Source organism: Podarcis bocagei, assembly GCF_964188305.1.
Source record: "Podarcis bocagei genome assembly, chromosome: 16".
Lineage (NCBI taxonomy): Eukaryota > Metazoa > Chordata > Lepidosauria > Squamata > Lacertidae > Podarcis > Podarcis bocagei.
This window is the reverse complement of record NC_138142.1, coordinates 25839657-25861959: the sequence shown is the minus strand read 5'-3', so window position 1 is coordinate 25861959 and position 22303 is coordinate 25839657. Positions and strand designations below refer to the sequence as shown.

Here is a 22303-nt window from a genome sequence, read left to right as displayed (position 1 = left end):
AGGGGAAAAAGTGCGTCCTATAGTGCGAAAAATACGGTAATTGACTTGGGACAGTGGTTCAGTTATAATTATAGTACAACAATAAGTTAAGTGCTACCTGCTGTATGGCTAAATTTTCTTATAAGAAAACATCTGATGACAGTCAGAAAGGGTATTCCTATTAAACAGGAGGAATAAGAAACTCATGCTGACTAAATATAAACTCATTTCTGCATCTGTATATTACACACAGAAGGAGACCGAGGGATAGCAGGTTGCTAGCTCTGAGGAGAGTCCAATCCTGGGGGTTTCCTTTCGCTGAGGTTTCCTTTTGCTGTGCCTCAAATGCTGAGGTTTTCTTTTTAGCTTTGCCTCACACACTGAGGTCCCCCCCCCCCCAGCCTCACACGGTTCCCCTTTAGGTTTGCCTCACCTGGAGCACCACTTGAGGCGTTCTCAAAGAAAAGGAGGGATTGAATTCTGATTAATAAGAATACACAGAGGCTTGAACCAGCAAGACTCTGGGAAGGGTGCATATAATAATCTCTGCATGCCTCTACCCCTCGGCCCAGGTCGTTTTATTCACAAAAGAACTTTTACAGAGTGTTCGTAAGATTTCCTCTGAGCATTTCAACAAACCCCATATGGGGACAAAGTTAAACTACCAAAACTAATTAAGCACACATATTTCTGGGGTAAACAAAACAGAACTACAAAGGAGTACATTTGGCAACCCCTGCGCTCATAAACAAGCAATATACATGATAAGGAGGATGGCCAGGAATACAGCGATCATTATAACCTTCAGGTGAGATCTGTTTCCTGGCCATAAGATTAACATCCTAAGATTAACATCAGAAAAGCTACATCAAGGAAACTGCCCACTGTCTTTGATGACCCAGGATGCCTGCCTGGCGAAGCAACTGGGCTGTGTAAGTGACTTGTCAAGCAAGAGAGATGGGCAGTAGAGGAAATGGCCGGAGATACCGAGGGTTGTGGGATTTGGTCAGAAATTATTGTCAATGAATTAAACCCAGTCAACACAATGCATTCATCATGGACACAATGGCTTGATGTGTATTTTATAATTCCTCATAGTAGTCCCACCTGACCCCACACTCTGGATATTTGCACTCCTACAAGGTCATTCATTTCTATAAACCTTTTAAGAACTGTATTACACTCTGCAAACATTTCTGTGTGTTCAGGAATGCAAGTGGCCCCCAACCAGCCAAGGCCATTATTCCGTGGTATCCATCTTGAACATGATACCATGTCACTGGCACACCATTGTCCTCTAACCGCTTCTTGTACAACAGCCCATCGTCCCGGAATCCATCATATTCACAGGTTAGAATGAAAGTCTCCAGGAGCTGGCGGATTATGTCATCCTCTGCTAGAAGGGGGGCAAACATTGTCTCAGTACCTCTTTTAACTTGTTCATAAAGTTCTTCTGAAAATGGAGCAGGTGCTACAGGAACATAGCCCCTAGCTTTAAATTCTTCTGGAATGTTATCAGCACTTATCCATTTTTGGTATTTCTCTCTCAAATCAGGAGGGACATGGGCGCCTTTCAGAACTCCATCTACATTCATTATCTTCCCAGTGAGATATGTCAAACCAACTTTAACAGTTCTTTTCCGGAACATAGGAGGAACTGAATGGTTTTGCTGATAGGATGGCAAATTGAAGTCCATTCCTTGGAGGAATGGGTAAATGAGGACCTGAGCTCGCACTCTTGGGAGGTCCTCTCTGGTCACCAGTTCTTGGCAAATGGCCGCAGTAAAAGTGCCTCCAATACTCTCCCCAGCAATGGCAATGCGGCTGGGGTCCACTCCGTATTCCTTTGCATTCTTCAGAAAGTATATTACAGCAGTTAAACAGTCCAGTACAGGGACTGGATACGGATGCTCAGGAGCTAAGCGATACCTAAAGAGAAGGCAAGATGTCATCAGCATTCATCATACACTTTGCAGCATTTTCCTGCAATGGCATATTGCAAGGGTGGCACTCCTAGGACCACATTCCTTTCTATGCAACCTTCCTGGGGGCCACATGTCAGCTGTGGGTGGGACCAGAGAGCAAAATGGAAAGCAAATGCAAACTTTCCCACTGGACAAGTAGGCTGGTTCCTACACACAGCCACACACCTTTCTCTACTCTCCAACCAAGCAAGCAAGACACATTCACACCAGTCAGATGCCACTCAAGGATGGTGCAAAAGAGGCGCAATGGTGCAGGGGTAGGGTCTGGGGTCAGAGGGGAAATGAAGTGGCCCAGAGCGCAGCATTCAGCCCCTGTGCCTGATGCTCTGCACCCAAATATAATGCTAGTTCGGCATCCCATTCTCAGTGGCCGCTGGTCAAATCTGATTCCGACCATAGAGGCAGACTATAGCCAGCATAGCTAGGAGCCACTGGTAGCCTTATACTCTGCCCAATTATTTAATCCCTTTTCAAAGCCATCCATCTTGGAAGCTATCTCTGCTTTCTGTGGGAATTAGTTCCATAGTTTAACTTTGCGCTGTATGGATAAATACTTTCTTTTATCTGAATCTTCTAGCATTCAGCTTCATTGAATGTCCACATGTTCTAGAGTTCAGAGAGAGCGACAAACACATTTCCCTAGGCCACTTTCCACACGACATGCCTAATATAACCAACTTCTATATTTTGAATATTTTGAACTTCTATATTTTGAATGTTTCCTTGATTTCCTTTTCCATCTCAGGAAAACAACCCCAGTTCTGAATCACCTCCAGTATGTCCCACCATGCCTTCCTGAGATCAATGCTTCCCACTCTTTCTGCCCACTTTAAACCATATGGCCTTAAAGCCAAGAACTCCAGTTCACCCACCTTGGCCAGGAGGCTTCAGATCATGCACCAAAGGTGCATTAAGGCAGTGAGGGCAGCCATTGGGAGAGATGATGTCCATTACTGTCAGGAAGGCTTGCCTTGTAAAGGGCTCTGAAGCCCTGGCAAATGACACATCTCCCATTGCCCAATGTACCACTGCTCTCATTGGATGGTAAGTGTGGCTGACGGGACAGTTGGGAACAGGTTGAGCTTATTTGCCAGAGAGAAGTTCACTTTAACTCCAGCTGCACTTTCCCTCTCAACCACAGGGCCATTTTGCCTTAGGAGAAGAATCCTAATGGCTTTTTATGGGTTGATGTGGTGGTTTTCTGTAAAAGTAGTTTAATGGCCTGATCCAGCAGAGCTCTTCTTATCATTAAAGCCAGAGGGATTGGGTCCAAAGGCATAAAAATCAAAATACAAAGGTGAACACCCATTCTAAAGGTTGGCAAATTCACCATGTTGGCAAAATCAGTTTTTTTCTGGGCTCATGTGGAAGGGTTAGAAACTAAGGGGAAATACTCTTTTTTCCGCTACAACAAGCATGAAGATACTTACTCAGCACACATAACCACTGAGTCAGTTTGGTGGGCAATGGAACGGCAGATCATTTCAGAGGTTCCGGGGGGGGGGGACACACCACACACTGCCTGCTGTGAGCAATTATTTGTTACGCTCCATTACACATTTCCTTGGTTGTTCACATTGAAATCACTGTGAGTTGAATCCACTTTGAGTTAGTCCTAATGAAAGTAAAACTGTTGAAATTAACAGATATGACCAATACTTTCCCCCCCAGGGGGTACACAAGGGTATGCAGTACCGGCACCTCTTTGTTGTTGTTGTTGTTGTTTAAAAGTGTGGCACTTACCTTAACAACTTCATGGTGAGTACTGGCACCTCTTTTTCTAGAAAAAATGGACTGGATATGACTAATATTGCTGTGTCATAAATGTCTGTTTTTAATGTCCATGGAGGCACAGGTCAATTCTGCGTCCAGGGCAACTGTTTACCAGCTCCACCTGGTACGCAGGCTGAGACCCTACCTGCCCGCAGACTGTCTCGCCAGAGTGGTGCATGCTCTAGTTATCTCCTGCTTGGACTACCGCAATGCGCTCTACGTGGGGCTACCTTTCAAGGTGACCCGGAAACTACAACTAATCCAGAATGCGGCCGCTAGACTGGTGACTGGGAGCAGCCGCCGAGACCACATAACACCGGTCTTGAAAGACCTACTTTGGCTCCCAGTACGTTTCCGAGCACAATTCAAAGTGTTGGTGTTGACCTTTAAAGCCCTAAACGGCCTCCATCCAGTATACCTGAAGGAGCATCGCCAGCCCTATAGTTCTGCCCCAACACTGAGGTCCAGTGCCGAGGGCCTTCTTGCAGTTCCCTCACTGCAAGAAGCGAAGTTACAGGGAACCAGGCAGAGGGCCTTCTCTGTAGTAGTGCCCACCCTTTGGAATGCCCTCCCACCAGATGTCAAAGGAAAAGACACCTACCAGATTTTTAGAAGACATCTGAAGGCAGCCCTGTTTAGCAAAGCTTTTAATATCTGAAGGACTATTGTATTTTAATATTTTATTGGAAGCCCCCCAGAGTAGCTAAGGAAACCCAGCCAGATGGGCAGGGTATAAATATATTATTATTATTATTATTATTATTATTATTATTATTATTATTATTATTATTATTTCATAAAATATATATGCTACTTGATTGTAGAAGATAACAACAACAACCATGTATAGGCTGCACAAATCACCCCCACCTCACCCCCGTCCACGGCAAACATTTCAGGATCTTTACATTAAATTACAATGACAAATTGTCTTCTAACAATACAGTGGAACCTCTACTAGCGACCACAGTCCGTTCCGGAGGCCCGTCTGTGGCGTTTGCCCCCTAGGATGTGTCAAGGAAAGGGTTAAAATGGGTGTGAGGTGATTGGTCAGTGAGAATGCGAGGGGGGAGTAAAAGATAGAGTGGAAGGTTTTGAAAAGTCAGTTGAGGTCTGGGGGTTGACGGTTGAGGTTTGGGAGTTGGGAGTTGAGGTTTGTTAGTTGGGAGTTGAGGCTTGGGTGTGGGAGAAGGAAGAGGGTGGATTAGCAGTGGGTTGGTTGAGTTGTATTGTGAGAGAGTGAGAGGAATTGTTAGGGAGTTAGATAGATAGTTGGGAATAATTCAGTTTGAAGTTGTAGGAACTAAGATTAGGAAACTGACCAGAGGAAAATAAACTGCAACCATATGCTTGTTCCTGCTCTTAAAAATAAACTTGATTATTTGTTTATGTTAACAACTGTCTGGACTCCGTGTGTCCCCGTGAGAAGCGGGGTGGTGGCAGCGAAGAAAGCAACCGCAGTGGTGGCACAGGGTCAATAGACCGTGAAATGTCCGGGGGCCCTGTGTGATCGCCACAAAATTGGTGGTGCAGCGGTGGGATAACAACCGTACCTGCCGCCACAAAATTGGCGACAGCAGCGGGATTCGATAAGTCTAGGTGCCTGTGAGGGGAAACAATACACCTGGAGAGGGGAAGGGGAAAACCGGTGAAGAGATTACCTGGCCTGAGGGTGTGATTGAGTATAACCCCCAGATTGCCGTTTGGCTGAGATAACAATAAGAGCAAGAGATCTCAAAAGACTGTTTTGGCGGAGTCTTAGCCTCAGGGTCAGAGGAAGTAAGCTTGAAAGGTTAGAGGAAAAAACCTAAAGCTATACTTTGGGGACCGGGGTCTTGGAAAGCCAAGCCGGAAGGAACAGTCCTGAGAGTAAAAGTCTCTTATTTAATTAGTGCAAAATACTGACTCAACCATAATGCCACCCAAGAAGACTAAGCACCCAGTGAGAGAAAACCCACGTGAAAGCTCTGGAGAAGAGAATGGGAATCCCCAGGGGGAAGAAACCAGAATAGAAGAGATGACTAAAACCCCACTTGAAGTAGAAGTTCCACAGTTTTCAGAGGATTTTGAAAAGTGGAAATTAGTACAAGAATATAACTTGAGATTAGAGCTTGATAAAAATAGGCTTGAGCAAGAATTGGAAAAAGAAAAATTGAGGGCAGAGCAGGAAAGGGAACAGCAGCGGTTTCAGTTAGAGATGAGACGGTTGGAACTAATGGTATTAGAAAATAGAAAATAACACCGATGGGCAGAATCAAATGAAGATAGATTTAAAACACTTTCCTGAATTTAGAGATAGGGATAGCCCAGAAGCATTTCTAGTAGCCTTCGAGAGAGCCTGTCACGATTTTCAAGTAAGAGAGGAAGATAAAATGATGATCTTGAGAGCTAGAATAAGCGGTCCTCTGGCCGAATTATAGGCTCAAATGACTGAGGAACAATCCCGAAATTTTGAGGTGTACAAGCAGTTAACATATACACGCTTTGGGATTACCTCAGAGCAGTTGAGGAAAAATTTTAGAAGTGTGACAAAGGTGAGGGAGGGAACCTTTGCGCAGATGGGTGCAAAGATAAAAACTTACCTCACAATATGGTTAGAGCAAGAGAATGCAGACACAGTACCTAAGATTAGAGAAGTGATGGTGTTGGAGCAATTTTACGACACAATAAATGGCCAATTGAAGTACCTGATAAAAGAAAGAAACCCCAAGACAATAGAGGAAGCAGCTGATAAAATAAATGAAATCAGAGACCATGGATTTGATGGGCCAAAATTTGGTGGGAGATATTGGGAAACAAACAAGAATAACTTTTTAGCAAACCAAAGGAAATTTTACCTCAGAAACCGATAAGAGAGGCAGCCCCTCATTGGGAAGCCCACATGAGAAGGCACACACCCATACAGAGTTTACTGAGGGAAAAGTAAATAAAACAAGTTATGCAGGACCCAAAGACATTTCATGCTGGAGATGTGGGAAATTAGGTCATAAACATTTTTATTGTAAAACAGGAAAAGAAACATCTAGTTATAGTACCACACAGAAACAGACATATTGTATCCAGTCTGTGGAGCAGAGCCCAACTAGCCAGGTTGTCAAGGAAACAGACATGCCAACTAGGCCTGGGCCTGCTGAGGTAGCAGAGGCCAAAGTCCTGCACTGTTATGTGATTCAACAAGATAATCTCTTGTTAAAGAATGCTGGAGAGTATATCTGGATAGACGGAAAAAGATATCTCGGGTTAAAGGACACGGGATCTCAAGTCACCATAGTCCACCCGGATATAATCAGGGATGATGCCATAATTCCAGGAAAAGTAATGAAATTAAAAGGAATTTCGAAACAAGCAGAAATCCTAAAGGTGGCGGAAATAGATGTCAGATTCAAAAACTGGGCAGGGAAGTGGGAGGTAGCCCTGTCGGAAGAAATCCCCGCCCCTGTGCTCATTGGTTGGGACATTTTAGAACATGTGCAGAGTACTTTCATAGTTACCAGAGCAAAAGGGAGTCCACAGTCACCTAATCCTGAGGGGGTGGATACAGTAGCAGAGGTAGACAATGCTGAAGGACAGCAAGGGAATGATCAGTGTGAGGAAAGAAAAGACACCTTTTTACTTCCTTTGACTAAAAGTCAAACCTCAAGTTTTGCCAAAAAGCAAAAAGAAGATACAGTGGTGCCCCGCAAGACGAATGCCTAGCAATGCCTATTGGCTTTGCCCAAGGAAAGTTCCCCGTTTCCCCTCCCCGCCTCCTCTCAGCCTTCCCCAGGACCAATAACAAGCTGCTCTAAGGGACAGTAGCATCGTGTTTTCAGATTTGGGCCAGCCTCCCACCGTCTGTAAGGGACGCGGGTGGCGCTGTGGGTTAAACCACAGAACCTAGGACTTGCCAATCAGAAGGTGGGTGGTTCGAATCCCCACCACGGAGTGAGCTCCCGTTGTTCGGTCCCTGCTCCTGCCAACCTAGCAGTTTGAAAGCACGCCAAAGTGCAAGTAGATAAATAGGTACAGCTCCAGCGGGAAGGTAAACAGCATTTTTGTGCGCTGCTCTGGTTTGCCAGAAGCGGCTTATTCATGCTGGCCACATGACCCGGAAGCTGTACTCTGGCTCCCTTGGCCAATAAAGTGAGATGAGCGCCACAACCCCAGAGTCGGTCATGACTGGACCTAATGGTCAGGGGTCCCTTTACCTTTACCTTTTACCCACCCCCTGCCCTGCTTTTCCCAACCTGTAGAAAGAGCAGACTCCAGTTTCTCGCCTCTTGATCCCTCTGCAAAGCTTTTTCCCCACCCTCTCCTCTCCCCCACTGAAGTTTTCTAAATCCGGCCCACACACGGTCTGGGAAGCAGCATGTTTTTACATGAGTAGAAGGTGTCCTTTTATTTAAATTGCATCTCTGGGTTATTTGTGGGGCATAGGAATTCGTTCATTCCCCCCCCCCTTTCAAAATATAGTCCGGCCCACCACATGGTCTGAGGGACAGTGGACTGGCCCCCTGCGGAAAAGGTTTGCTGACCCCTGCTAAGTACCTCTGTGATGGACAGCAAAGCCAGACCAGAGTTTGGTGATGCAGTCCCTCAGAATTCCACCAGAGGGCTGGAGCCTCTCTGAATGAGTACTAAGCAGAGTGGAGGGAGACAGGTTAAAACTGCAGAGTTTTGAAAAATTAAAAAATAGAGTGCGAGACTGGCTTCATTATTATCAGATAATGGAGGCATATAATTTGGTTAAAAAATTGGCTTCCAGGTGGAAAAATCAAAATTGGAAACAGAACTGTTAGACTCCAAAACTAAGAATTTGTCAAGAATGTATAATTTGCTGTTCAAATGGAATACTCAGGATGAAACGGTAAAATCTGTTATGATTAAATGGGCACAAAATGTCAGACATAACATTATGATGGCTGACTGGGAACAGTTATAAACCACAGGTATGAAGTTCACGGCATGTAATGCCTTAAGAGAGAATATAATGAAAATGATATACAGGTGGTACATGACACCAGTCAAGCTTGCGAAAATTTATCACTTGCCCGATAATAAATGCTGCAAATGTAAAGAGACGGAAGGTACATTCTTTCACCTTTGGTGGACATGCCCAAGGATTAAGGCTTTCTGGGAGATGATCTATAATGAAATGAAAAAGGTATTTAAATATACCTTTCTGAAGAAACCAGAGGCCTTTCTCCTGGGCATGGTCGGCCAATTGGTGCCAAAGAAGGACAGAACTTTCTTTATGTACGCCACAACAGCAGCAAGAATACTTATTGCAAAGTATTGGAAGACACAAGATCTACCCACTCTGGAAGAATGGCAGATGAAGGTGATAGACTATATGGAACTGGCGGAAATGACGGGCAGAATCCGAGACCAGGGAGAAGAGTCGGTGGAGGAAGATTGGAAGAAATTTAAAGACTATTTACAGAAACATTGTAAAATTAATGAATGTTAGAATGATGTTGGAATGAATCTAGGTGATTTTCGCAAAAATGTATCAAAGATTTAAGGAAAATAGACTGTTAATTTGTGAAAAGAGGGAAAGTAAACTTATATCAAGATCAAGATAAATTTTCAGGATAAAATTTTTGAAGAGAGGGAAAGGATTTGCTGAAATGGATAATTGACTTAGAATACAAAAAAGGGAGGTGTGAGGAGGTCAGGGAAACAAGCAAATGAAAGATAAGTTATGGGAAGGTTCGATTTGTTTTTTCTTCTTTTTCCTTTTTTGCTTTGTTTTTAATTGTTTTTATTTTTCTGTTTTTTATTGTGATGTATTGGTTTTGTTATTGTTTAATTTGGTGTTTTTCTTTTGTCTTTTTGTAAACTTAAAACTTTAATAAATACTATTTTTTTAAAAAAAGAGTACTAAGCAGAGTGGGAGGAGAAAAATAAAAGGAGCAGTTTCTGAGGGAGTTTTTAGACTGGGCTTGGTTTGAGTGTCTTGGGAGAGTTTTGCGCCAGGAGCTGGCTGAAGGGCTGACTTTGAGCCAGGAGAAGTAGAAGCTGTGTGGATACAGCCTATATGGGTCTCATTCTAGTCAGGAGGGGAGAGATCTTCTAGAAAGAGAAGACTCCCAAACCAGTAAGAAGGGGTGTGGCAATCCTCAGGGTCTGTTATACTATTTACTTCAATAAGAGTATGTAAACGCAGTCAGTAACATTGGAAGATAAGGACGGATCAAGGACGGCATGCAAGAAGTCACTTACACAGAATTGTATTAATTTGTTATAATTTTTATAATTGGGTTGAAATCTGGAAAATCAATTAAAAAAAAGTGATGAAGAAGTTCCAACAAAAGAGAAGTGGACTTTAAAACTATTGGACTATATGGGGAAGGCGAAAATAAGAAACCAAAAAGAGGAAATGCTTGTGGAGGAGTGGAGATCCTTTTCAGAATATCTGAGAAAATATTATAGTCAAATGAAAACACAGGCAGGACTGGAAATATAAGCACAGGAAGGAGAATGATAAAGGAATCTAATGTTGGATATTTGTTATAGAAATGAGTATTACATTTAGTAGACAAAGGATTTGAACAGAAACATCATGGAAGGAAGGATGAGGAGTCAAAATGTTGAGGGAATATTGTATTGAAACTGAATTGAATTTGTTAAACTGTATGAAAATTAATTTTAAATATATGTAACATAAAGAGAACAAGATGCTGCGTGAAGTGAGCCAATGGCTTGATCCAGTAGGGCTTTGCTTATGTATTCATAGAACCCATTGTGATTTTAATAAATTAAACAGAGTGGAATTTTTGATCAGATTTTTTCTTTTTACTTCAGGATTGGCACAATGAGGAACGATATTTCCCTCCACAGAAGGGGAAGACTGCCATAGGAAGACAAAGAATGTCATTCATTTCTATAAACCTTTTAAGAACTGTATTACATTCTGCAAACATTTCTGTGTGCTCGGAAATTCAATTGCCTTCAAACCAGCTATGGCCATTATTGCATGAAATCCATCTTGAACATGATACCATGTCACTGGCACACCATTGTCCTCTAACCGCTTCTTGTACAACAGCCCATCATCCCGGAGAACATCATATTCACAGGTTAGAATGAAAGCCTCTGGGAGCTGATGGATTATGTCATCCTCCACTAAAAGGGGGGCAAACATTGTCTCACTGCCTCTTTTAACTTGTTCATAAAGTTCTTCTGAAAATGGAGCAGGTTCTACAGGAACATAGGCCCTAGCTTTAAATTCTTCTGGAATGTTATCAGCATTGATCCATTTTTGGTATTTCTCCCTCAAATCAGGAGGGACATGGGCGCCTTTCAGAACTCCATCTACATTCATTGTCTTCCCAGTGAGATATGTCAAACCAAGACTGACAGCTCTTTTCCGGAACAAGGGAGGAACTGAATGGTTTTGCTGATAGGATGGCAAATTGAAGTCAATTCCTTGGAGGAATGGGTAAATGAGGACCTGAGCTCGCACTCTTGGGAGGTCCTCTCTGGTCACCAGTTCTTGACAAATGGCTGCAGCATATGTGCCTCCACTACTCTCCCCAACAATGGCAATGCAGCTGGGGTCCACTCTGTATTCCTTTGCATTTTTCATAAAATGTATTACCGCAGTTAAACAGTCCTGTACAGGGACTGGATACGGATGCTTAGTAGCTTTACGAAATCTAAAGAAAAAACAAGATATCATCAACATTTGACATCATACTTAGGGCTGAGGTACCTTCAGCACCCCCAAGGAGGCTGGTCCCCCTAAGCTGATTGGCATTTCCATTCAAATGGTTATGTGCTCCACGTCATGTGATCATTTATGCAATATGGGACTTACCGGGGGGGGCAATATTTACTCAAGTTGGCACCCCTGCCTTCACGCAAGCAAGACAAATTCCAATCAGGCAGATGCCACTCAAGGAGGGTGAAAAAGAGGGGCAATGGTGCAGAGGTGGGGGTCTGCGGTGATTTCAGAGGGAAGAAGAGGAGTTTGGATTTGACATCCTGCTTTATCACTAACCCCTACCCTGCTTTTCCCAACCTGTAGAAGGACCAGACTCCAGTTTCTCATGGGACGCGGGTGGCGCTGTGGGTAAAACCTCAGTGCCCAGGACTTGCTGATCGTAAGGTCAGCGGTTCGAATCGCCGCGGCGGGGTGAGCACCCGTCGTTCGGTCCCAGCTCCTGCCCACCTAGCAGTTCGAAAGCACCCTCAAGTGCAAGTAGATAAATAGGTACCGCTTTATAGCGGGAAGGTACCGTATTTTTCACTCTATAACACGCACCAGACCATAAGACGCACCTAGTTTTTGGAGGAGGAAAACAAGAAAAAAAATATTCTGAATCTCAGAAGCCAGAACAACAAGAGGGACCACTGCGCAGTGAAAGCAGCAATCCCTCTTGCTGTTCTGGCTTCTGGGATAGCTGTGCAGCCTGCATTCGCTCCATAAGACGCACACACATTTCCCCTTACTTTTTAGGAGGGAAAAAGACAGTCTTATAGAGCAAAAAATACGGTAAACGGCGTTTCCGTGTGCGGCACTGGTGCTGGCTCACCAGTGCAGCTTCAACATGCTGGCCACGTGACCCGGAAGCGTCTTTGGACGGCGCTGGCTCCCGGCCTCTTAAGTGAGATGAGTTTACAACCCTAGAGTCAGTCACGACTGGCCTGTACGGGCAGGGGTACCTTTACCTTTAAGGAGTCTCAAAGGGGCTAACATTCTCCTTTCCCTTCCTCCTCCACAACAAACACTCTGTGAGGTGAGTGGGGCTGAGAGACTTCAAAGAAGTGTGACTAGCCCAAGGTCACCCAGCAGCTGCAAGTGGATGAGCAGGGAATCAAACCCGGTTCACCAGATTACGAGTCCACCGCTCTTAACCACTACACCACACTGGCTCTTCAGGGAGAACTGAAGAGGTCTGGAGTGGAGCATTGAGCCCCAGTGCCTGAGGTTTTCCATAATAATATAATGCTAGTTCACATCCTGTTCTCAGTGGCCAGTGGTCAATCATTGGAGAAACTCACAATCAGAACATGAGTCCTGTGGTACTCTTCCCTCCCACAGCTTCCAGCAACTGGCATTCAGAAGGACACTGTCTCCACCTGCAAAGGCAGGCTATAGCCATCATGGCTAGTAGCCACTGGTAGTCTTATACCGTGTGCATTTGTTTAATCCTCTTTTAAAGCCACCCAAGCTGGAGGCCATCATTGCCTCCGGAGGGAACGAGTTCCACAGCTTAACTACACACTGTGTAAAACATTTATCGAGTTTTATATAAAAGTAGTTTAATGTTCTTTATATGATGCCTTGGAAGGAGTTTTGTCCTGAAAGGCAGGATAGAGATAATTGCAACAGATAGAACTGGCATAGATTGAGAAGCCATATCAGCCTCTCATGGTGGATAAGGTTATCCATGAATACTAGTCACAAGGCGGATGGGCCATCTCCACTATCACAGGCAGTAATGCTTCTGAATACCAGATGATGTACATTGCAACTGGGAGTAGTGCTCCTGTGTCTGGGTCCAGCTTGTGGGCTTTTCATTGGGATATTTGGTTGGCCACCGTGAGAACAGGATTTTGGGCCCCCTTTGGCCTGATCCAGCCTCTTATGCTTAAAGCCAGAGGGATTGTGTCCAAAGGCATAAAAATCAAAAGACAAAGGTGAACACCCATTCTAAAGGTTGGCAAATTCACGATGTTGGCAAAATCAGCCATTTTCTGGGCTCATGTGGAAGGGTTAGAAACGGAAGCGTGAAGATACTTACTCAACACACATAACCACTGAGTCGGTTCCGTGGGCAAGCGAATGGCAGATCCTTTCAGAAGTTCCTGGGAAAAGGCACATAACCTTTAACGAGTTTCCTTTGGCAACAACTAAGTTGAACTGAACCCTTTATAAATGGGGCATCACTAGTTGAAAACCATTATGTACATTTTGTTCCCTCCTGATCAGCAGTTTCAATGGGTAAAACTCAGAATAGAACCAAAAAATCCATACTTTTAAAGCAAGGTGTGCTAGGAAGAACGAAGACTGGGATCCATTTTGGACTGGCTAGTGAAAGGCTGGCTGGGAAAGATGCCTTGACTCCAGTGCTGCACAGCTGTGGGAACAAGCCCTCCTTGAGATGACCATGGACTCCCTCCATGCAGAATGAACGTGTAAATAAGTCAGAACAGGACCAAACAAACCTCAGACCACATTTTTGGGCTTCTTTCAAATTAATTCTGAGCATCTCTGGAAGACCTTTCATAGAAATCCATTGAAGTACGAAGCACAAATACCTTCTTTGGCATTTTTCATTGACCTTGACATTAGGAATTAATACAGAACCAGACATCTCTGGAACAGGAAGGCTCAGCCCTGTTTTCTTACCACACAATCCCATCCTGCCCTGTTAAACTGCCTACAGTTCAGAAACTTCGGCTGGTGCAGAATTCAGCAGCCAGGTTGCCCACCGTGGTTTGGGTATATAATGCCAATCCTGGTGTGACTGCATTGGCTGCCAATTTGTTTCTGGGCCAAGCCCAGAACTGTTGTGGCTCCTCGTTTGTGGAATGCTCTCCCCCAGGACACTCACCTGGCGCCTTCGTTTCATATTGTCAGGTGCCTTTGGCTAATTAACCAATAGATGGCCTTTTAAACTGTGTGTAGACACAGGTTATTGACATTGTTTGTTGTTATTCTTTGTATTGTTATAGATTTGGGGGGAGACCACCCTAAACCTTAGAAATTAATAAATGGTAGGATTTTGATTATTATTTGGAGCAGGCATAGGCAAACTCCGGCCCTCCAGATGTTTGGGACTACAATTCCCATCCTCCCCGATCACTGGTCCTGTTAGCTAGGGATATGGGAATTGTAGTCCCAAACATCTGGAGGGCCGGAGTTTGCCTATACCTGATTTGGAGTATTGAAGGGAAGATTGGAGGCCAGCGGAAAAAACACTTTCCAAGTCAGTGCCTCAATTGGATAGAGGCCTTAACTTGACAAAAGGGGTTGTTGGCACATATGCGAGGAATTCTTGGGCCTGAGCAGAAAGAGGTTGTCAGACTCATGGCAAGGGGGGGGGGGGGTGTTGAGTTTTCAGGAAAAGAGTGTCTTTAGAGCAGTGTTTCCCAAGCTTGGGTCTCCAACTGTTCTTAAACTACAATTCTCATCATGCCATCCTACTGGTTTGGCAGAGAGGTGGTACCCAACTTTTGTAGCAGTATTCATAAAGATAAAAATAAATCCCCGGAGGCAGCACAAACCACCCCCACCCCTCCATAGCAAACATTTCATGACCTTTACATTAAAGTATCACCCCAAATTCTCCACAAACAACAAAGTGAAACATTTCAAAAACATTTCACAGAACTTACGGATGCTTCCAAATAGTGCAACCCCTCCATGAAGAAAGATGATTCCTTTCCTGTTCCCAGCAGGTGATGTCTTGGGCCAGTACAGCCTCACAGGCACCCCATCAAAAACCAGGTCCCTTGTGATCATTTTTGGGTCCTTCACTTCTGGAATTAATAGGTTTAGGATCCTGAGTATGGAATATCTATGGCAGATGCCCAGTTTTTCCAGAATTCCTCCCTGTTTAAACCAAAACATTTAGCATTTTAAATCAGCATTAGATATATGTATTGCATATATGTATTGCCTATGGAACAGAAACCGTGTATGGGAGATGACTGCGGGGTTTATCCTTTCCTTCCTCTTGGGATGGAAACTTATTCTCTTTGAGCAGCCCAGAAGTGAAGCCCCTGCCCACTCCCCTTTCCTAGTACGCTTCCTGTTATTTCAAACCTTAAGATGCAACACAAATTGGGGGTATTCAGTGCTAGTACTACTCAGGATAAATCCAGTGGAGTGCATAAGAACCTAAGCAGTGTAGGAGTACAAATATCCAGAGTGTGGGGATGAGATGGGATTACTATGAGGAATTATAAAATATGCATCAAGCCATTGTGTCAGCTGTGAAAGCATGGTGTTGATTGGGTTTAATTCATTGACAGTAATTTCCGATCAAATCCCACAACCCTCTGCATCTCTAGCCATTTCCTCTACTGTCCATTTCTCTCTGCTTGCGTACACAGCCCAGCTGCCCGTTGCTTTGCCAGGCATCACAGCTGTCAACCGTCCCTTATTTGGCGGGAAACTCCCTTATCCCAGCGCCGTTTCCCGCTGCTGTCCTGGATTGATGATGCCCTGTAAATTTCCCAGGTTTCCAAAAAAGTAGCTCCTCTCCCTCCCTCCCTGCCAGCCAGCCAGGGAGGAGGGAGGCTCCAGCTGTGTTGCTTGGCTGCGTTGCTCACCCAATAAGGAGTCTAAGAACGACTGGGGGATGGAGCTTGCATGCCTTGCACTGATCAAATCGGCCATGTTGCCTGGGGACTCGCCATTGCTCAGCGCTTCCCAGCAGAGAGGTGACAGTGTGGTAATACTGAGGCTTGGAAGTGAGCAATAGCCCTGACGGAGCTGGTCTGGGGAAAGGAGAAAGGTCTGCTTATGGAAAGTAACTGCAGCACTTACCAAGCAACAGTCAGGGGGGCGGAATGAGAAGCAAGGAAAGTTGTGGGGCCACCAGGGGGCACATTGGAAGATGGCCAACAATAACATCTCTCCGACCCACACGAGGCAATTAAGAGGCTGATATGGGAGTATGCAGCCTCCCTTGCCCCCCCAAGGGAATGGGGGGACTGCCTTGCCAGCTGTGCCCATAATTCACCCCCGGATTTGAAAGAAGGGGGTGACTGGGCACTTTGACACAAAGCCCTCAGGTGGGGCCGCTCTCCCGGACGCTGTCTCTGATCGCGCACTGGTTTGCATTACTTCGAAATATATAATTTGATAAAGAACCAAATGCACATACTTCAAGTGAAGATCGGGTGTAAAGACTGCTGATTAATGGGATCTCTGTGTGAGGAGCGACGGACTGGACAATAAATCAAGACTCATCATCTCTGTGTGAGGAGCGACAGGCTGGACAATAAATCAAGACTCATCATTAAAAGACTGGTATGTCAGACTGAAATGGAAAGGGGGGGAGGAAAAACTTTTCTTTTTTTGTCTTATGTGAGTACCCAATAATCCTCCCTCCCAGAGAGTAAGAATCGTTGCAAATTACTAATCACAAGCTGGAGATTAAAAGCTGTGTGGAAATGAATTATTGATCAAAGAGAGGCTGGTGGGAATATCGGGAATGGAAGGAAAGCTTTGTGACGCAGTTTCAAATGGAGATTCGTCAAGTCGGCTTGCCCACAGGAGGATGGGGGGGGGACCGTGGTCATCAGAATGTGAATGTATGGTTATCGGAATGTGAATTTGACCCGGCAGAGCCCCCTGAGATACAAATTCGCAGGGCGGTGGAAATCACAGACAGACTGTATGAATGTTTTTTATGGAGGTGTGGAAATGGCGGCTGTCCTTTATGTGATATGGCTCCTGGAGAGTGTAAAATCCACACAGGATATGTTTGTTTTCAACCCGCTTGTGAAGATTATCAGAGTTCACAAAGAAAGGAATATATGATTACAATAAGAAGATGAGGAAAATAATAAGGAGACTATCTGGAGAGAACTGGAGAGAACTGTGAAATCAAAGCTGCAGCAAGAGCGATGTTTGGATCCCTTTCGGAGCGCGAAAGCATGGGTACCCCCAATAAAATTTTAAAAATTTGGCTGTATAATTTGGAACTAATGTGATTTGGAATCGGCCTTGTGCCGATTAAATCGGCTGCGTGCCGATTAAATCGGCCGCGTTGCCTGGGGACTCGCCATTGCTCAGCGCTTCCCAGCGGAGAGGTGACAGTGTGGTAATATTGAGGCTTGGAAGTGAGCAATAGCCCTGACGGAGCTGGTCTGGGGAAAGGAGAAAGGTCTGCTTATGGAAAGTAACTGCAGCACTTACCAAGCAACGGTCAGCGGGACACAATGAGAAGCAAGGAAAGGTTATGTTGGGATCCCCCCTTGAATTACCTGGTGCAATTTGCCAAGAAGGCCACTGGGTGGCAGCACATTACCAAGAGACCAAAGCAAAATTACTGAAACATGAAAAGAGGGTGCCGCGATTGTTTGCAAGGGCAAAAGCCCACCTACAAATTAGCTGAGCTCTTTACTTTGGGACCTGTCATCCCTTATTTTGGCTACTGATCCCTTTTTTTCAAATCTGAAAGTTGACAGCTATGCCAGGCATGCATCCTGGGCTGTGAAAGATAGTGGGCAGCTTTTTTTGTTGTAGCTTTTCTGATATGTTAATCTTAGGATGTTAATCTTAGGGCCAGGAAACAGATCTCACATGAAGGTGATAATGATCCCTGTCCTCCTGGCCTCCTTCTTATCATGTATATTGCTTGTTTGTGACTTCCGGGGTTGCTGGATGCACTCCTTTGTAGTTCTGGTTTGTTTACCCCAGAAATATGCATGCTTAATTAGTTTTTGTAGGTTAACTTTGTCCCCAAGTGGGGTTTGTTGAAATGCTCAGAGGAAATCTGATTGGTTCTTAGGAACACTCTGTAAAAAGCTTTTTTGTGAATAAAACTACCTGGGCCGGGGGGGGGGGGGCTGTGAAAAAAACACGGACAAGCACAGAGAGACACGATTATACGCACCCTTCCCAGAGTCTTGCTGGTTCAAGCCTCTGTGTGTATTCTTATTAATCAGAGTTCAACCCTTCATTTAGTTTGTGAATGCCTCAACCCTCCAAAAGTTTCCCCACTGGGACATCTCTGTATTATGGCCAAGATCTTGAGCCCATCTAATCATAGATTAGGCCAATTCATGGAGGAGGCTATAGGTATGTTTGCACTATTGTGGGTTGTATGCCGCTGAATACTGCTTGCTAGGACTCACAACCGCAACCAGTCTTGCTGGTTCAAGCCTCTGTGTGTATTTATACGCAACCAGTCTTGCTGGTTCAAGCCTCTGTGTGTATTTATACGCAACCAGTCTTGCTGGTTCAAGCCTCTGTGTGTATTTTCATAACCAGAGTTCAATCCTTCCTTTCCTTTGGGAACGCCTCAAAGCAGAGCCTGCTGGATTAGGCCAATGGCCCATCTAGGCCAGCATCTCGCAGTTGTCAACCAGCTGCCCCAATGGGAAACCCACAAACCCGGACCCAAGCACAGGAGCCCTCTCCCCTCCGGTGTTTTCCAGCAACTGGTGTTCAGAAGCATTGCTGCCTCCATCTCTAGAGCCAGAGCTGGTTAATAAGCATCCATAGCTATTGCCTCCAGGAATTTCTCTATTTCTCGTTGGAAGCTAGTCAACTTGGCAGCCATCACTGCCTCTTGTGAGAGTGACTTCAATGGATTGAACATATTATGTGTGAAGAAGTCCTTTCTTCTATCTGTCCTGAATCTTCCAACATTCAGCTTCATTGGATTGTCTACAAGTTCTACTGTCGTGAGAGACGGAGGAAAACCTTTCTCTCTCTATTTCCTCCATAATCTTAGACATTTCTATCACGTCGCCTCTTACTTGCCTTTTCTCTAAACTAAAATATTTCAAATGGTGCAGCCCTTTTTATAGAGGTGTCGCTTCATCCCTGTAATCTATGTAAAATAAACTTACCAGTACAAATCCATATCCCATTAAGAAATTTAAAATTATCAATGATGTAGGACGGCCCATTACTCGAGGCAGGTGGGTCCTGGCAAGAGTATAAGAAACTCCCCATACCAACAGCAAGAGATGAATGAAGATGGTCATATATAATATCAGCATCCACAGAGTTCCACCAAATGCCATTTCCCTTCAACTCAGAGGCACAGAGACAAGGACTTCGCCTTAGCCAATGCTGGTGGCTTTTATACAAGAACACTCCATGTCACCTGCAATAGAACATTCTCGGACAACCCATTCAATCTCTCAGCTGAGAAGAAAACAAATGGTTCAGGATGTGGTAATAAGGTGCAAGCTAACCATAGACTTGCTTAGCAGCTTCTCTTTAGAATGACTCGTGATTAGAATGCCCGAAAACAGGTTGGCTGACAGTTGAAATGGACGCAGGCTTCAGCAAATATAGAGCTTGCTTATGCCTAAGGGTTGTCAGTATGTGGTTTATTGCTTGAGTCAATGTGTAAAAGCATAGGAACACTGACCAAAGGAGGAGGAAAGAAATTAGGAGGAATGGTCATCAAATTCAGAGTAATGGGAGATGTCAACAAAGGGGGGGGGGGTTAGTATTTTAATTGGGCGGACGTGATAGGCTGTAAACCCTGCACATACCCAGCTAATGGGGAAACAGGAGGGAACCTGCCTTGGGTATAAGGGATATAAGCTTCGGTCTTACTATTTTTGGGTTTGTCTGCTTTTGTTTTTTTAAAATTAATATTTATTACTTTTCCAACAATTTAAACACTACAAAAACAATACAATACAATACAATACAATACAATACAATACAATACAATACAATACAGTACAGTACAGTACAGTACAAAAATACTACATAACATAAACACATTAAACACATTAAACTAACAAAACAAAACAAAAACAGTTTAAAGTAAATCAAACAATTTCAATATCTTATCTTTCATTCACTTATTTCCACGACCTCCTCACACCTCCCTTTTTGTATTCCACTTCTGTTAATGTGTCTGCTTTTGGACACCTGATCTTGCAAGTACGTTATTTTGTAATCGATAAACTCTCTGTTGCTTCATCAATTTTGTTCAGATTTTGAGTCTCACACCCACTTCTAACTTTCCTCACACAGGGTGTGGGTGCATGTTCGTTGGTGTGAATTTGCCTAAACTCCCCTGTCAAGTGCCAATCAATGTCCCTATAGTCATTATTAGCACTAACAGGTTTCCAGACTTTCCAGATTCAACTCCTTGCATAACACGTTGCAGTAATCCAAATGGAAAGTAATCAGTGTTGATTTGTCCTCAAGATAATGCTGCAGGCCAGCACCTAATGCCATGACACCATAGGGTGGAGGTGATGGGGTCAAGGAAAGAAAGCCAACATTGCTGTGGTGTTGCATTTGCAAAGTAAAGGAAGGATTGAACTCTGATTAATAAGAATACACACAGAGGCTTGAACCAGCAAGACTCTGGGAAGGGTGTGTATAATCATGTTGTAGCACCCTGCTTGTGGTTAACGCTTAGCTGGAATGAAATATTCAACGCAGCAATAGAGAAATTAAAATAATAATTTATTTGTCAGACAAATAAATGAGAGGCACAGTGGTATATGGTTACCAAGCTCTGGCCTGGCCTCCTGCCATTATGGCCAGCACTTATATTCCCTTAATCCAGCCCCCTTTGCTCCTCCTTTGGCTGCCTCTGTCCAATCAGCCTGGTTGGATTTCCTATTGGCTGATTGCTATAACCAATCCTAAAAGATACACCCATATCCTCCTGTCCTTATATGGAACACAAAGAGCTATATATTGTTACATCTATAAATGACAAATAAGTAGTAATATATCTTACATGTGTCTCAACAAGGAATCTTAATTACCAGCTCACCTCTTGCCCTCCTTGCCCTATTGCCTTCTAAAACAAATGGTTAATCTTAAATTTTTATTTTAAACATATGTCAAGGATCTTGAGTTTCACATCAACATTGAAAGATCTCCTTCATTTGAAGGTTTCTAAACAAATGCCTGACAGCTATATATCAGGACTGCTTGGATGGCGTCTTCCTGTCTGGCAGGGGGGCTAGGCTGGTGGCTGACTTAATTTCAGGATAAATACAACTCTTACAACTATATGAAATAAGAATCTAGCATTTCTTAAATCCTTTGCATAATTACATTTAAGCAAATATATTTAATACATAACATAGGTAGCCTTTTAAAAGGAATAAGGCCTTTGTAAAGTAGAAAAGGAACTCAGTAAAAAAGGAACTCAGTAAAAAACCGCTTCAAAAGAAGCCTCTTCAGTTTACACCCCCCCTTCAGCCAGCTGCTTTTCCCATTAGCTCTTCCCAACATTTATTGCCCTCTAACTCTCTCAGTTTAAGAAAGAAACAGCTTTTAAAAGACTTCCCAAAAATGCTCTCCCAAAAATGCTCTCTTTCTGCCAGCTAGATGCTTCTCCATTTGGTCTTGGCCTTTTAACCTTAGAAAGAAGATCTGGCTCATTTTACTGGGAGGCACATTGGTATTATTTTACTATTTACTCATTCCTAATTATGTTTATCTCTGCCTTTTTTATCTTCTGTAACATGTAGGGTCAGTGTCCTCACTCTCAGTCTGTAATTCCAGCTTTTACGACTTTGAGAATTGTTTTCTGCTATAAATCAAGGGGCCCCTTTGTCTAGGAGGAAAACATTGCCAAGGTTCTCTAAGCAGCTGTCTTCTGCCTGGCATGAAACTTTTGAAAATCTTTAAGCTCTCTCTTTAATATACAAGCCCTGATCAAACATTAATAAAATGCAGGCTTATGCCTGATGCCTCAATGTCTCTCTGTGCTTGTCCGTGTTTTTTTCACAGCCTTCCGGCCCAGGTAGTTTTATTCACAAAAAAGCTTTTTACAGAGTGTTCCTAAGAACCAATCAGATTTCTTCTGAGCATTTCCACAAACCTATGTGGGGACAAAGTTAGATCAAAAGAAATTCTTTTAACTACAACTCTGAGCATGCATACCTAATCTGGGAGTAAA

General features: G+C 43.9%; 1 protein-coding gene across 4 annotated transcripts; it reads right to left on the bottom strand.

Annotated features, from left to right (window-relative positions):
* Positions 1-484: 484 nt before the first annotated feature.
* Positions 485-19484, bottom strand: LOC308576320 (arylacetamide deacetylase-like 4). 4 transcript variants are annotated; one of them, XM_081175559.1, is made up of 4 exons: positions 19260-19484; positions 15066-15209; positions 13469-13532; positions 485-1908 (listed from the first exon to the last, which is right to left on the bottom strand). In XM_081175559.1, the coding sequence occupies exons 1-4, from the start codon at positions 19363-19365 to the stop codon at positions 1134-1136; spliced, it is 1089 nt and encodes a 362-aa protein (XP_081031685.1). In that variant the 5' UTR covers positions 19366-19484; the 3' UTR covers positions 485-1133. The 4 variants fall into 4 exon arrangements, with proteins under 4 accessions (XP_081031685.1, XP_081031684.1, XP_081031687.1 ...); XM_081175558.1 differs by having other exon boundaries at positions 15066-15282; positions 19260-19435; XM_081175561.1 differs by lacking the exon at positions 19260-19484 and adding an exon at positions 16562-16599.
* Between the last annotated feature and the right edge of the window lie 2819 nt (positions 19485-22303).

Bases quoted from the DNA above. Each gene is read 5' to 3' on its own strand.
- LOC308576320 (XM_081175558.1), bottom strand. From the start codon at position 19,412: ATGCTGATATTATATATGACCATCTTCATTCATCTCTTGCTGTTGGTA. The intron at 15,283-19,259 runs GTAAGTTTATTT...TGGTTTAAACAG, and splicing joins TGGGATATGGATTTGTACTG to GGAGGAATTCTGGAAAAACT. The intron at 13,533-15,065 runs GTAAGTTCTGTG...GCCTTTTCCCAG, and splicing joins TGCACTATTTGGAAGCATCC to GAACTTCTGAAAGGATCTGC.